At 39.4% G+C, this 17,212-nt stretch overlaps 1 protein-coding gene across 2 annotated transcripts in view; it reads right to left on the reverse strand.

The window, feature by feature from the left end:
* Positions 1-2,352: 2,352 nt before the first annotated feature.
* PHEX (phosphate regulating endopeptidase X-linked) overlaps positions 2,353-17,212 on the reverse strand; it is a 203,054-nt gene continuing 188,194 nt past the window's right edge. The window contains exons 19-22 of one of the 2 annotated variants that reach the window (XM_068962504.1): positions 10,711-10,776; positions 9,575-9,679; positions 5,067-5,143; positions 2,353-2,455 (exon numbers count right to left, since the gene is read on the reverse strand). In XM_068962504.1, the coding sequence (XP_068818605.1) occupies positions 2,353-2,455; positions 5,067-5,143; positions 9,575-9,679; positions 10,711-10,776 (351 nt within the window). The remainder of the gene's footprint in view (positions 2,456-5,066; positions 5,144-9,574; positions 9,680-10,710; positions 10,777-17,212) is intronic. The other variant, XM_068962505.1, reaches the window with a different exon arrangement.

Genomic DNA, 17,212 nt, shown 5'->3' on the forward strand with positions numbered 1-17,212 from the left:
AATATTTAATTTCCTTTTAATTTAGCATAATTATTTTTGTAAAATTTTATGGCTCTCCTCCAGTGGATGTGCTTAGCAAGAACTGCCAAAATCCTGGATTCTCTTCAGAGTCACATTCCTAGGCCAGCTTCTCCTTTCCCCTCCCCCGATTTCCAGTCGCATTTTACCTTCTTCCTTACACCACTTAATCGGTGTCTGACTCTTTTCTATTAGTCTGTATTGAAGAGAAGGGACAATAAGAACGTACTCTGAAAATCTGAACAGGAACATGAATTTGGAAGTTCAATCTAGAAAATTGTTCCAGCAAGTTGTGGTGATTTGAGCTACTTTAGGTCTATTTTAACAACAGCCATCCTATTGACAGCTTGCAGTATAATTGAGTTACATCAAGTAAAGTTAGTCAAGACAAGTAGCCATATCACTTAGAAACTGTGCAGGCCTCAACTGTTCACCAACCAGTTTTCCTAAACCATTAAGTGACTGAACAAGTCCCATTTCCAAAGCCATAATTCTACGCTTTTATCAAACACTTTCTCTGACCGGCAGGAATGTGTTTATTTGGAGTTTAAAAAGAGAAATCTAGAAGGAATATGCTGTTTATGTAAGCCTTACAAACTTCAGCTGATTTTAAATGTCCAGATATAGGAATGAAACAAGGAGAATCTTCTAAGTCTAAACTAAATCAGAATGATTCCTCTAGAGAAAAGACATGGAGGTTTCCAGCACCCTTAACTGCTTTTTTAAAAATGCAAACTAAGGTGATATCAAGTCATGGTTAAGGTGAAAAAGGGGGCTGCCCTTCAGGAGTTTATCGATTCAGAGAGGAGGAAGTCAAGGGGAAAATCACTCTCCACTGACTAATGCACTGAAATTGTTTTCCTCATGATGGTTCCCCTGCATTTTTCTCCCCTACATTCCCATAGTTACAAATGGACATAGTGTGTGCGCACACACACACACACACACACATTTTTTAAGACAAACCCCAGGGATGTAAAATGGCTTCCTATGGTTAGCCTGAATTTGTCATTATGCTTTTGAGATTTTCCTATTGACCAGCTTAACCTAGAACCACATGTACAAGGAATAATGGGAAGGGGGGATGGCTATTTTAAAAAGCAAAAATGCCAGGTAAGAACTTTAAGGCTGTTACAATTTTATCCTGCAGACACACTCTCTAATAAGACATGGAATAGCCCCCTTGAAGGGACAGAGTTCTGAGGATCGAAAACATAGTAATGCTCTTTCTTATAAACTCTTTAGAAGAAGTCTTGAAGAGTAAACATTATGTTTCTTTGGATTATGCAGGGAAGTTTAAATTCAGTCAATAGATTCTAACATGTCTTTAATCAAGAAGTTTTTCAAAAAGGATTTTTAAAAGAGGTAACTGAGCCTCAATGTGGGGTTTGTCCCTTTGCACTCAAGGGGAAGGAAAGCCATACGTTCCTAATGGGGAATTAGAAAATCTCTTTTTTTATGCCTACTCATTTCAGAAACAGGAGATGCACATATATGAGGATAACAAGACAACCAGAAATTAGACTGAAGAGAAGCATCTAGCAGACGATGTAATTGCCAAGGTTTGAACAGAATAGATCAAATTTCGGAGATTTTGTTTCCTACTGTGCCTGCGGTTGCATGACTAGGAGTTTTGACGTCTTCTGGAACTTACAGATACAGCCTTGTCTTACTATTTGATAAACTCAAGCCTTCACCAAGCAGTCTTTTCTGCCAGCTTTGTTCATTATGACTTGAACAGGGCAGTGGGCTACATCAGATACAGGCTATGAGGCGTGTTTTCATCCCAAGAGACTCCAAAGCTGAAGGCCAGAACTTCATCAAATACTGTCAAATAAGGATTCAACGTATTTCTGACTTAACCACCTTAGAGTTAATCCATGCTATGAAAGGATGGTGCAGGAAATCAGACAGTACAGGAAGACCTCCCAGGTAGCCTCGCACGTGTCCACACCACTGAGGGTTGCTAGTGTAATAGGCTGATTTTTTTTCTGGATATAGTCTACCTAGGGCCCTGCAAAGCTGTAGATTAAAATGGTACCTACCGCTTAGCTGCAACTTATACACTAAACTGGACAACAGCAACAATTCAGCAAACAACATTTTAACAAAAGCAGCCTGGAGACTTAATTGGCTTTCTAAAGAAACATATGTGATTTGATTTTTTGTATTCCATTTTTTTAAGTCTTACAACTTTGAATTATGTTTAGATCTAAGCAATACCCAAATACCAAAGATGCGTTAAAATAAACATCTTCAGGGGAACATAGGCCTAAAGCAGTAGGTGATGAGCACCATGCAGCTCTCTCAGGACGGCAGGAACCAACAGTCCTGCTACCAGAGTCGGCAGGATTCTGCGCCTCTGTTCATTGTAGAATTGGATGGACAATTAAAAGCCTTCTGGAATTCTTCAAAGTTGCTAACTGCACCATTGACCCTGAAAAAGATATGTCATAGTCCATGTCATTTAATTCTTACAGATCAACAGGTTCTGAATAAAACTCTAGCAACCTATGGCTTGATAAAATAGTCCATTCATTTAGTCTATTTACAAGGAGATAAATGAAGTCCAAAATGGTTAAGTAGATTTCCAAGAAAATTAACAGAGCTGAGACTAGAACCAGACAAATGCTATTAGTCTTCCAAATATCTTTACATTCCTATAAACTGTAGGGTTTACAATTCTTATAAATTGTATATATGGTGGTACATTGCTATAAATTTACAAATTCCTACAAACTACAATTTACCAATACTTAGCTTTTCTAACTATTTTTTAATTTAACTTTTTATGGAACATATACCTGACGTAGCATATACACATTTAAAATGTAAAGTTCATTGAGTTCACATGTATACACCCATGTTATTACCACCCAGATCAAGACATGGGATATTTTCAGCACCTAGAAGGCTCCTGTGTATGCCCTAACAGTAGTACCTCCAAGCATAACTACTCGTCTGACCTCTGTGGCCATAGATCAATTCTACCAGTTTTTTAACTTCACATCAGTGGATCACACTGTATGCACTCTTTGCTCTCTGATTCCTTTCACTCAGTATTACGTCTGTAAGATTCATTCATGTTGTTGCTATCTCTAAATTATCTTTAAAGAACTCATTCAATCCACAGAAACACTTTCTGTAAATTCCTATTATGCTTGCAGGCTCATATTCACCTAGAATTTGGTTCATGCAACAGTAAACTAATGAACGGTGTCTAGTTGCTACTGATGAGTAATGCTTTACTGGAGTTAGCTCCAAAATCTGGTGTTCTTGCAAGTTCCCTGCTTGACTGCAGTAGAGACTACAGATTCCTACTCAGCACTTTGATTGGAACTGCCTTTTGAAAGTGGTATTTCCATTGTGTGAATTCTGCTACACTCAAAATCTACAGTTAGTGCAGATATCACTAACAAGCTAGCAAAAAAACCACCCCCCTCATCTATTTCTTACTCAACTGCATGTTCAAAAAGCTGACTAGAGATAGCATTCTTGGTCAATCATTCTTTCTTCCCTAATGATTTTGTTCCCTGTGGGCATTTGAATGAATATATCAGCTTATAATTCGAAACCCCCATAACCTCTTGTGTGTCAGCTGGGATGAAAGAGTCAGACACGACTGAGCAACTGAGTGCACATACACACACACACACACACACACAGCGAGGGATGCAGATTTCACACATGGTATGATTCACCCTGGGCAAGTGTTAAGGATCAAATTTAGCTGACAGGTAAGTGTACTCTGAAAAGTATCAGTTAAAATCCAACATTATAGGCCACAAGTTAGTGAGAGGAACTTAGTTTCTAAGAACTTATCTGTTGAGTAATTAATCTACTGTGTGATTTCATCTGCATCATTTGTCAGTGGAAGCACAGTTTAGTCTATTAGAGACTGTCAGCATTCTTGACAGTTTACTTCAGTGGGGGAGAATTTCTAACATATTGATTAGATTTTTATGCTATGGGGTAATTTAGAGTCAATTTCTTAAGAATTTCTAACGCAAGGTTTTGGGAATAACATTTCAACATATCGAACTTTTAGATGACTTTCCTACAATATGCTAATGGATTCATTTAAACATTACATATAAAGATACCAAGAAATAATATGTTCTAAGCAAAGAACAAATAAATACAAATTACTGTGTTTCTTGGATTTACTATTATAACTCTGTTCCTTAGGACAGAAAATTTCCCTCAAACTATGCTAGAAACCTAATATGGGGTAGGTAATAGTAATCTCAATTTTATTTTTACTTAATATTTTATACGTTCTGACAATTAAGATGGTAATTCATTTCCCGTCATATATAAGCAACTGTTTCAAAATAAGACTCAAACTAAAAGCTAAAACGTAGTGCTTTTGCCTCTAGATATGAATTACAACAGCTAAATGCCACCATATATCCTCCTTTGTGTTCAGCGCTATTCTGTAAGCGGGCACTCATTCATGTCTGTTGGCTGGCTGCATGAAAGAACAAGAGGCATTAAATAGGATATTCCACAACACAAATTAAACCAGAGCTCTAGGTGTTTTAAGGCATAGTACATAAGAGCTCATTTGTATCTAAAAAAAGACTTTTTTGGTCAATATTTTTTAAAAGTAGGTGGTTGGATAAATCAAACATGCCAGTTTATGGAGCAGCCATGGTGTACTCATAGCACCCATGGATTGCTGTTTTTCAAAAACTGGAAGATAATAAGTGGGAATTACTACTAAAGCTATGATTTGGATTCTAAATTACCTTTGGAGTCTTGTACAGTCTCATAGATCTCTTGATACTAGAGGTGTGTACAAAAGCCTACTACAAAAATTTAGGTGAGAGAATACTGGCTAAACCAGCTTCCTACTAATTAAAGAAAAGGCGCTTAGTTTCTGCTTGGCCAGATTTTTTTTTTTTTTGTCTGTGTAATGGAGCTATCACTGTTCACAATGCAGGCTGTTTTTCAGATCACCTATTCGTAGAGCCCTGGGATGGCTGGGGAAGAGAGGAGGTGGAGATGCACAGTTAAAAAGTCGTGTCACCCATATGCCTATTTACCTAAACTGAGGGGGGCTGTGAGCACCAACTTGGATTTGTTCTCGAGCAGCTTCTGGTCTGTAGGAATTGCACCTCACCTAGAAGGAAAAACATCCCAGTGATTATGCTTTCATTTCAATCACACATTGTCTACTGCCTCAACTGCTTCAAATCACACAAAGAGTAATTTGAGACTCATGGATGACAAGCTGTTTTAGTAGATCAGATAAAGCTTCATCAGTACTAACATCTATTATTCCAATCCTCAGAGTAGGTTTTATCACTGTGAATACTTTCACTATTTGAGTAAATTAAGACAGGTTTCCAGACAAATGCTTTAAATGAAGAGAATAACATGTGTGTCCAGGAATCAACCAATGTCTTCATTCAATTAACATGATGTTTGGAATAGCTGTTATCAAATTTAACCATATTCATTTGAATCAGTAAAATGAATCACTCATCCATTACTGAGGATGGTCATAAGCGGGAAGGATTTTGCACCCTGGGTGCCTTGTTTGCTTCATCTTAGTTCAGTCCTTGGATAGGAGGACATTGCCCCATCCCCTTTGAAGTTAGGCATGGCTATATGGTCACTTGCTCTCACCAATGAAATGTGAGCAGAAGTGACATATGTCACTTCCTTGGGGAAGCTTTAAAAATCTGGCAGAACTTTTAAAAGTATTAAAAACAATTTAGGATGCTACATTAAAGGCCAGTGCACATTTCCTCCCTACTCCTTCCCTACTCCTATAGTAACCATGGAAGCACCTGCAAGATAAAGACTCCAAAACCCAGGTCCTGAGTAGTAACTATGAGCAGAGGCCCACTGCTGACCCATGTTACACATGGAACATGAGCAAGAAGAAAACTTCTCCTTGCACTGCTTATTCATGTACCATAACCTACTTAATCCTGATTTGAAGTGTATCTTGAAATATGATATAGCTTGAAGTATGAATAGAACCAGGACACATGAATATGATGGGGGGAATTCCAAGTGGAGGAGAAAATGGAAACAAAGACATATTTGAGAGGAAAGAAAACAAGACATTCAGCTTGGCTGGACTGAGTGGTGCATAGTGGGCAGCAATGGGAGACCAGGGAAGGGCGAGGATGGGGCCAGATTTCTGGCCTGAGCAAGTCCTGAGCAAGAGGCTACCATATTTAGGTTAACGTATTGCTAATCTTGTTTTACAATACTTAAATATTGTTAATGAGCATGAAGGTGATTAAAAATATATTTTCAAAAGATTTATCTGGCAGGGGCACAGGAGTAGGAAGAAATGAGAGACTAGTTCGAAGATTATTTATGGGCCCCAGGAAGGATCTCCATGAATGTCCACTGAATGAGAAGCAATGAGAAGAAAGAAGGAGGATAAGAACATCTAAGGAAAAACTAACAGAAACTACGGGGATAGAGGCAGCAGCAAAGGTGATACGATGCTACTGCTTTTGGAGAAGATAAACCATCTGTGGTTTATCCAAAGTGGTTCTGAATTTGACTCTAAAGATGTTTCTGTAATGGGAGTACTTAACTTCCTCAGAAGCCAGCTAAGGTGAAGTTGTTTCTCACAATCAATTCCACCTCACTTTTTCTAATGTTATTTCTTCTTGCATTATTATATAGTACTGTCTTTGCTTCATATATCATTTAAGAGATTTCTAAAAACACATTTTTGTTCTTACCGTTTTCCTAGTACCTTCTCAGGAGACAAAATAATTTTCCTCCTTATGAGCAGACTTATTTCAGTGCACAAAAGGTTGAAAATCTCATTCTGCCAGTAGGGAAAAGCTCTAAGAGAAATTTCTCATTAGTAATATAAAATCACTTGCCATTTTTCTTCTTCATCTCTTTAAAGTAAGTCATCTATAGTTTGGAATTTCATTCGGAGACATTTCAAAACAGACTGCAATGTTAATATCAGTTAGTTTACTTCATCTACTAAGATGGAACTTAAGTAAGTAAGGAAGAACCTAAACAAGAACTGATGGACCTTGTACTTTGTCCTCTAGAGCATGGGACAGCAAACATTTTCTGTAAAGGGACAGATAATAAATATTTTAGGCTTTACAGCCTAAAACTGTAGCACAAAAACAGCCATAGACAATATGTAAAAACCATGGCTGTTTTCCAATACAAAACAGACAGCAGGCAACATATGGCCCATGGGTCCTAGTTTGCCAATCCCTGTTCCAGAAATTTCTATCTATATTTGCATGCTTATTTTGGATATCTGACCCAGTACTGACCCAAAAGAAAGTCTCCTTAATTGAACTGTGTTAACCTCATCCTTTTCAAGCAATTCGTCTAAAAACGTCAAGTGTCTTCAATATACCCAGCTTCTTTGTTGGATGCTATGGAGATAAATAAGAAGTGTATCAAGATACACAAGCTATGAAGATAAAAATCTTCAACATTTTGATGACAAGGTAACTGCATAGTAAAGAAGATGAGTGCAAAGGAGTTGGAGATGTTTTTTTTTTAATGAGAACTGGAATCCATAGGGAAGTTTGTGGAAGATGTGGAAGAGGTAAAACTTGACATGGATCCTAAATGGTAAAGATGGAATTGAATAATCTGAGGCGGAGAAGTACAAAGAGGGTCACTTTGCAGAAGGCAAATCTAAAGCAAAACCAGAGACAATGATGAGCATGACATTGTAGAGTGGAAGTGAGGACACCTGCCCAGCTAAGGGTGAGTCTGGTGGAGCTATGGGGATTTAGAGCTGGTTGGGTAGAGTTGTATAAGACTGAGGAGAACTCTGAAAGGCATTTGGTCTCAATGTGGTAGGCACCTGGGAGCCACTGCAGTTCTTTCAGCAGGTCAACTATGAAATAAAGATGGTATTTCAGTGGCATGTAAGACAGACAGTGGTGGAAAGAAGCCAAATCAGGAAAACATGCCATAAGGCTGTTGGGATAATTCAAAGCAGAAGAGATGGAGGCTTAGTCTACAGATGACAAGACAGGGTAATGGGGAGAAAGAGAGGCTGAATCTGAAGAACAGTGAATGGGATGAAATATCAGCTTTTGAGACACGTGCCATATAAATGAGGATCCTGATCCTGAAGTCGCTCAGTTGTGTCTGACTCTTTGCGACCCATGGCCTGTTGCCCACCAAGCTCCTCCGTCCATGAGATTCTCCAGGCAAGAATACTGGAGTGGGTTGCCATTTCCTTCTCCATAAATGAAGATAGATCAATCAAATAAGACCTAAGAGTCCAGGTTCTCTAACCAGGAAGACCCAAAGGCTGACGGTGAGGGTATGTTGATAGAAGTCGGAAAACTAGAAAGAGTCACTTTGTTGTTGATTACACTTTTGCTGATGTCAGGTTGGTAAATGATCATTTATTTAATAGTGTCATGTCAGCTTTAAGAGATAACAAAACCCAGACAGATGAGAATCCTTTAACTGGAGTCAACTGAAGAAGACATGGAAATTAATGAGCTTGCTGCTAAGTCACTTCAGTCGTGTCTGACTCTGTGCGACCCCATAGATGGCAGCCCACCAGGCTCCTCCATCCCTGGGATTCTCCAGGCAAGAACACTGGAGTGGGCTGCCATTTCCTTCTCCAATGCAGGAAAGTGAAAAGTGAAAGTGAAGTCGCTCAGTCCTGTCTGACTCTTAGTGACCCCATGGACTGCAGCCCACCAGGCTCCTGGCATCCATGGGATTTTCCAGGCAAGAGTACTGGAGTGGGGTGCCATTGCCTTCTCCAATTAATGAGCTTACTGAGGAGTGAATGAAAAGACTTCAGAACAAAAGATTGTATTGAGGAAAACCTCTGTCTAGTTTTGAGCATTACAGATACAGATTTGCCTACTGTGAGGCCATGCATCAGGAACTTCATCAACCCAACCCAGACTTGTTTGAAAATGAGGCCTACATATTTGTGACATAAACTAGGGCAAACAAAGAACAATTGGCACTTGCATCATTGGCCAGATACTCGAACTCAGAATTGTGCCTTATTTAGGGCACATCTTCTTTCAGTTTCTGCTCAGAGAACCCATTAAACTCGCAAAAGGGTGATAAGACTCTCACCTTTGCTGCTGTTGTTTGCAGCTCTAGTATTCCACGTGTGCATCTGGCAGTTGGGAACATAGACCTGAGGGACCCGCAGGTTGAGAGTGGTGGGATCAAGTCAGCAAATGAGGTGAAGGAGGAGAAATGCAGGAAACGACAGAGCCAAGAAAGACTCTAGAGAATGAGTCACTAGAAATGGTTACAAATAGTATCAAATACATTAAGAAGTCAGGATATACTAAAGAACTATCAAGGGAGTCACCGCAGGGCTGGTAACTCACTTGATAAAAACACCAATAAGCCTCGATTCAATCAGTTAATTAATTATATCCCACAGAACAGGAAGAACATGAAATTTATCCAGACAATAAGCAGCAAGATATAATTTCAGCTAAAATCAAAAGTTATATCATTAAACTTTTGTTCCAGACCTTTGACCCAGGAAGCAAGCCAAAGTCCCACATTTTATCTCTGAGGCCCCTTCCTCAGTCTTACTCACGTGAGCATAACTCATGAAGAAAAGCTGGTTGTTGGTGAATTCAATGCCTGGTAGGAGAGGCTCCTCAACTCCCTGCCTCTTGTCGTTTATCCATTTCCTGTAAGCCTGGGGAGAGAAGTAGAGGAGGTGACCCTCTGCAATAATGGCTTTCTTCTTTCCTCCTCCAGTACAGATATTAACTATATCCTCCCCCACGTGCAAAATGTATCCTGTCAAGCTTTCCTTTAAGAAAACCAACATCTGGAAATGCAAGTCAATGGTGTGTTGCTTAACAGTGAGACGGGTTCATGTGCAAAAAGACCATTCACTCAACAGATACCAAAGCAGCTGGGCCAAAGTGGGCACATGTTAAGTAACATCCTTTCCTCCCCCCGCAAAACAGCTATTCTTTCTATTCCTACCAGGGAACAAATAAATCTAACACAATGGCAAGCCCTATGGAAATAAATCTTGGGGCCAATCTATCAGCAAATTTATTTATTTTGCCAGGTAAGAGAGAAAACTATAATCTTCAATCACCATCATTTTATAAACTAAAGTATATTTTAATTAGAATTAGAGGAAGAATATAACCTCAGAATAACAGCTTGCTCTTGCCACTGAATACATACAGCTTTATGAATACCTTTCTACATCATCCTTATGTGTTTTGCTTAACCATGGAGCAGGGGATAATGAAAACATTATTATGGACTCCTACCTGGCCCACTATATGTGAAACACTAGCCTCTGACTGTAATTTAGAAGCTTAGTATTTTAAGAGAAAATTGTAAGGAGGGTTGCATAGAGTATACTCAAAGAAACTACGAACCTACCCCAAGAAGATTTCTGTGGCATGTTTTAGGACTACACTAAAAGTATCCTCTGAAAAGTATCTTTTAACTACATGATTCTTAATAACAAATATTACTGTTAGGGTGACTTTATTCTCCAAAAAGGAAAAGGAAAGAAATGCAGCTCTACTCATATAACAGAATATAACAGTCAGTGGGGAAATATAATTCAATTTACAGAAATTCACAGAATTTATAGAAATCTAACTCCTCAAGAAAATGTCTGTAGTGTAAACTGAGGTGCACCCAAATGGTTTTTTATAGCTTAATTTGTAAAATCACAGCGAACATTGCAGTGCATACCCTAAAAGCTTGTCGCAGCCCTCCATTATCGGCAATATTTTCTCCCAGTGTCCTCTTCCCCTTCACCTAACAGAAAGAAAAAGAAAAAATAAGAGTGTTTCACAGCCACCCATCATTCAGCAAGAGGCATAAATATGATAGCAAGAAAACAGTGCCGTATTTTAAGGAGAAAATTGCATTCAATACATCAGAGGTAGTCATAACATATTATGAGATGGCAAACGAACCCCAGCAAGGTGCTCCTGAATATAATTTCTATTTTATTATGCTACACATTTCTTTCTCACCCATCTCTCTATTCTCACCAATTTAGCCAGCTCCAACAAAATGTTAACATATTCTGAGTGACTCTGGTTTAATGGGGACAAAATAGAAATGTCAACATACAGATTATTTTCTCTGATTAACTCGCATAATTTGAGTATTCTTTTTAGTGAGCTTCTGTTTCCAAAAATCTACTATCCATACAGGAATAAGGTTTTAACACAGACCACTACCATTTTACCTTCAGCAATTTTCATGAAAAATTAAGAAGAGGATAGTTCTCATGGGGAACAAAAATCCAGTAGAAGTGCAGACCACAAGGTCAAGGTTTGCAACATGTATGACAACCAGCCAAGCACAAGGAAGAAATTCTTCCAAACACTTGAAGATTATTTCTTAAACCCTTAAATAGGCTAGAACAAAAAGTATTCTAAACCAAGACAGCCACAAGGCAAACTCCAACCTCCTGCTTGTTTTTGTACAGGCTGCAGGGACAGCCTGGGTTTTACATTTTTCAATGGTTTGGAAGAAAACAGAAAGAAGGATAATGTTTCATGGCATGTGAAAATTATACAAAGTTCAAATTTCAGTGTCTATAGCTCAATTTCTATGGGAACACAGGCACGTTCATTCAAGTGCATATTGTCTGTGGCTGTTTGCTTCCTACAGTGGCAGAGTTGAGTAGTTGCAACAGACCTTGCAACTCACAAAACCAAAGTTATTTACTGTCCGGCCTTTGACAAAGAGAGTTTGCCAATCCCCGTATCAGAGACAAAATAATGCCCTATAATAATAAAGAGGTCTATGTTCGAATCCCTAGAACCTGTGAAAAGATGACTTTCTGCAGCCAAAGGCACATTTAAAATATGATTACATTAAGGATCTTGAGATGGAGACATTAGCCTACATTATCCAGGAGAGTCCAGTGTAATTAACTACAAGGGTCTATACAAATGGAGGAAAAGGAAGTTAGGAGAGGGAGTGTGTCAGGGTGATGCCATGTGACGAGACCTGACCAATCATTGCTGGCTTTGAAGAAGAAAGGGAGCAGGAGCCAAAGAATGTGGGCAGCCTCTAAAAGCTAGAAAAGACAAGGCAAAAGATTCTCTCCTAAAGCAGCCCTGGGGACACCTTGACTTGAGCTCACTGAGACCTGAGTCAGAAATACAGAACTGCAAAATAATACATTTGTGCTGCTTCAAGTCACTAAGTTTGTCGTGATTTGTTATAGCAGCAACAGGAGACTAATACACATAGTTCCGAATTTTCAAGCTACAGATCTTACCAACTCCTTATTTTTAAGATAGTCCAGTCACCTGGGTATCAGGAAATACCCATGAATAAGAACAAATCTTCAGAAAACACTCATCTCTGTAAGCACCCAGGATCCTCCTAGCTTCAGTCCCCCAAAGTTAGCACTCCTGCTTTGCCTAGTGTCTTTCTTTTACTACAGTCCTATGAGGCAAGTGCTGTTATCACCACCCTTTACTTAACCAATGAGGAATCTAAGGCTGAGAGTGTGCGTCACAGGTGTCACCTGGTGTTGCACCAGATCCCCTGTCCCACCAGGACTGTGAACCCATCCCGGCAACTGCTACAGGCTGAGGAAGATTAAGCTTAGCTTAGGGGAATCCAGTCCCCTGGAGCTTGCTGGGAGATGATACCAGTTACCTCTCAGTGTGCAGTGAGAACAGTCCAGCCCCTCATCCCAGACTGAACAATTTCTACAATGCAACTCATGCTCCAGAATCCTCTAAGGGATGAGACTGAGGCTAAAATTCTGAAACCAGCATGTTTTCCTCGTCACCTTACAGATTTCTCCTGAAACTACTTCTGTGGCTGACTCCTTTATCTAAGAAAGCCCTTCTCAGGCTCTGTGCTAATGGACCTGACATAAGAGGGATGCAGGGAATTCACATTTCACAGGGATTCGAACTCAAGTAATCTCGGCCCAGAGCCTTTGCTCAGACGGTAACATCTGCCTGCAATGCAGGAGACCCAGGTTCGATTCCTGGGTCGGGAAGATCCCCTAGAGAAGGAAATGGCAATCCACTCCAGCACTCTTGCCTGGAAAATCCCATGGATGGAGGAGCCTGGTAGGCTACAGTCCACAGGGTTGCAAAGAGTTGGACACAACTGAGCAACTTCACTTTCACTTCACTTTATGTTACCTTCTCAAGTCTTAACTCCTTTCGACTCTACTGCTTGTGTTTTTAACCACTCGTGCTCAAATTGAGTCTCCTTCCTTGTTCCTCTAAGCTTTTCTTTTAGAGGTCTGAGGAGTAGTTTTACCCTTCAGGCTCCTCCCACTCTTGACCACCTCAGTAAACCATTCGGCCTCAAGGATGCCTCTCAGAACTCATCGGCTGCTAACAGCCCATTTCTCTGATGCTCCACTGGAGCTCCCCCCAGTCCACAGCAAAGAATAACTCAGGCACAGAGGACTGGGCTCCACAGATGAAGCTAGAAAAATACAGCATGGCCCTTTATATCCACAAAGGAAGCCATCGCTTCTCCTCAGGGAATGAGAGCAAAGCTGTTTTCTGATGGTTGAATGGATTTATGCTGAGACAGGCATGCCCTTTCTAGCGTCCTGGTTGCAAAGGCACACATTTGTCAGAATTCAGTTTCGATATCTGACACTTTGGCCAAAATGGATGTTGTACAACAGTCCCCGCCCAACTCATCACCCAGGTTTCAAATGATGTAAAACAAGAGAATGATATGGGAAGAGTGGGGTTTTGGAGTCATACCAATGTAAGCTCTAATGTAGATTCTACCATGGATTTTAATCTCTTTGAGCCTCAGTTTCCTCATATGTAAAATAACCCAGTAATATGAACACCTCTCAAACCATTATGAGGATGAAATTCGTTCCAAGTGTAAAGTCTAATCTCCATGCCTGTATATAATTATCACCAGGAAATATGTATTCCCTTCCTCCAAGAAAATTGCTCTTCTATTGTTTTTTTTGTTTGTTTGTTTGTTTTTTTTAGCCACTATTGTTTGTTCTCCCCTGGGATGGTGTACCTACGAGTATGTCACAAAGTATTAGGAATATTAAGCGTAATTCATTGAGTACTTATTGCATAGCAGGCACTGGGCTGGTGCTTTACGTTACCTCAGTTATTTAATTCTTATGACAAGCTAATAAAGAGTTAAAAAATAGTTACCCATTTCACAGATAAAGTCTCTGAGACACTGGAATGTTAAATAACTTGCCTAAGTTCAAAAAAACTTACAATCTGCAATTGGTTAAACCAAAATATGGACCTGTGTCTGACTCTAGAATCCTTCCCCTATGCTTTTCTTTTTTTTTTTTTAATTTCAAGAATACTTTGCTAGTTTTCTAGATGGATTTTCACCATGTGATAACCCCTGAATTGAAAACAGAAACACAAAAGTATCTGTTTTAGGTCTTCCCATGACATTGTTGTAGACATTTTAAAAATACATGGGCAGAGAAATGGCTTTCCAGGGCACTGATGGAGGAGCTAGAGATATAGACTCAAGGATACAGACGCTGCTCTCATGTCCCAGATAAGGAGTGCTCTCCCTTGTGCTGTACATAGATCAAGAACCAGCAGAACCAACTCAGTGTTTAGAAACATTCCCTGTAAAAGTGCATGGATTTTTTACCTGAATTCTTCTGGAGTGGTGAAATATAGCTCAGCAGACTAGACTTGAGGCATAGTGAGGTTTCAGGTGCTCTCCCAGCCCCAGGAAGTTATTGGGTAGCAGACATGCTTGACTGACGGACCAAGAGACTCTAGGGAAACCCCGTGTACATACATCCATCTACCCTGGTTTTGTGGGGTCTCCTGCTTTTCTTAGGTGCTGTGCCCTTGACTAGACAAATTAGGAGCCCAAAGTTTTCACAGTATTTTAGAGGATCTTCATGCAGACCCATAACCTACCAACAATTCTTCATTATTGGTCTCATTGTCAAATATAGTGAGAGAAATCTGTGTCTTGTAATTATGAAAGCAGGGACAGAAATGCAACTGGAAAACTACAAGAAAAAAAAAAAAAACTAATAGTGGTGGAAGGGAATGGAAGCTAACCTGATCAAACCAGCAAAATAAGAAAAGGGAAAAGAAGTAATAAACAATGTATAGGAGATAAACTATACAGAGAAAACTGTAAAAATTGTATTTGAAAGCCTGAAACAAAAACCAAACAGATGGAAAGATATACCACATACTTGAACAACAGGATTATGACAGAAATGCCAATTACATGCATTTAATGTGATTTAACTTAGAATCTTGGGCTTCCCAGGTGGTGCTAGTAGTAAAGAAGACATATGCCAATGGAGGAGATACAAGAAACATGGGTTTGATCCTTGGGTCAGGAAGATCCCCTGGGAGGAGGACATGGCAACCCACTCCAGTATTTTTGTCTGGAGAATCCCATGGACAGAGGAGACTGGCGGGCTACAGTCCATGGGGTCACCAAGAGTCAGACACAAAACTGAAGCAACTTAGCATGCACACACACAACTTAGAATCATAATGGGATCTTCTTGGGGAGTGGGTAAAGAGTGGGTAAAAGGATCCTGGAATTTATACAGAGGTATATTTGCCTGAGAATGGCCAACCATATAAAAGAACAGTGAGGGAGAGCTTGTATTGGCAGATACCAGAAAAATCCATACAGCCACAGTAAAAATGCACTGATACAGAAATCAACAAATAGATCAGCAGACTAGAATATATAAACCAGAAATTTATCTCAGTATATATGAGATTCTAATATTTCACAAATATTCAATTCAGTAAGAAAAAACATATTTTAGTCAGTGATACTGGATCAATTTATCCTTTTGGAAGAAGATAAAAGTGAACTTTCATATTAAACTCCATAGCAAAATAAGTTTCACATGCATGAATATTTAAATGCAAAATGACAAAACAATTAAAAAAAAAAAATCCTTCCCAGTAAAGCTGCTGCTGCTACTGCTAAGTTGCTTCAGTCGTGTCCGACTCTGTCAGGCCCAGCAGTCAGCAGCCCACCAGGCTCCCCCGGTCCCTGGGATTCCCCAGGCAAGAAACTGGAGAGGGTTGCCATTTCCTTCTCCAATGCATGAAAGTGAAAAGTGAAAGTGAAGTCGCTCAGTCATGTCCGACTCTTAGTGACCCCATGGACTGCAGCCCACCAGGCTCCTCCGTCCATGGGATTCTCCAGGCAAGAGCACTGGAGTGGGGTGTCATTGCCTTCTCCATCCCAGGAAAGCTAGGAGATTTCATATATGATATAGAATGGAAATATATAAAAAAGAGGTATCTTTTGACTCTATGGAAATATTTAAATTTTGTTTGTCAAAAAATACCATATACAAAGTACAATGGATGAGAAATATATTGAGGGGGAAATACTATAATATAAATGACATAAAATTTTAACATCTATAATATTTTTAAAGTTATCATAAATTGACAAGGAAATAATACATAAATGTTTCTCCACACATCACTGGTACAAATGTGAAATATTATAACTTCTTAGGAACAGTAGGAAACTATCCTATAGGGAAAAAAAAAGAATATATACATAATAAGAGTATTTAGTGCCACAGTATTTATTATGGAGAAAGAATTGGAGACACAGTGTAACCCCTCAACAAGACATTAGTCAGTTGTGTTAGACTAGGGGTCCCCAACCTCTGGGATCTAATGCCTGATGATCTGAGGTGAAGCTGATGTAATAACAGAAACAAAGTACACAATAAATGTAATGCACATGAATCACCCCAAAACCACATCCCCCACCCCATCCAAAGAAAAACTGTCTACCTTGATACTAGTCCCTCATGCCAAAAAGGCTGGATACCGCTGTGTTAAGAGTACATTCACACCATGGACTTTTAGGCAGCCACTGAAAACAATGAAGTAAAGGCAGGTGTGTGGTGTACACACATGTGTATGCGTGTGTGTGTTTATCTCTATGTGAGCCTGGGGAAAAGTGTATCAGGTTATTGAGATGGATTATAGGTGGGGAAGATAAAAGCAATGAGAGGGAAAGGGAAAGGCAGTAGAGATGAAGACAAAAAAGGAAAGGAACAATATTTCACGCAGAAAAAGCATGTATAAAATCAAATCTGTGTCTTTATAAGAATGCATCTAAGTATATATAAGAGAAAATCAATATTTTAAAAGTTTTTTTTTTCTTTTGCTCAAACTTCTTTATCTAAGAGCTCTTAACCAATTCAGAGTTATGAATTCAAATTGTGGCATGT

The sequence above is a fragment of the Capricornis sumatraensis genome, chromosome X (genome assembly GCF_032405125.1).
Source record: "Capricornis sumatraensis isolate serow.1 chromosome X, serow.2, whole genome shotgun sequence".
In the NCBI taxonomy this organism is placed as follows: domain Eukaryota; kingdom Metazoa; phylum Chordata; class Mammalia; order Artiodactyla; family Bovidae; genus Capricornis; species Capricornis sumatraensis.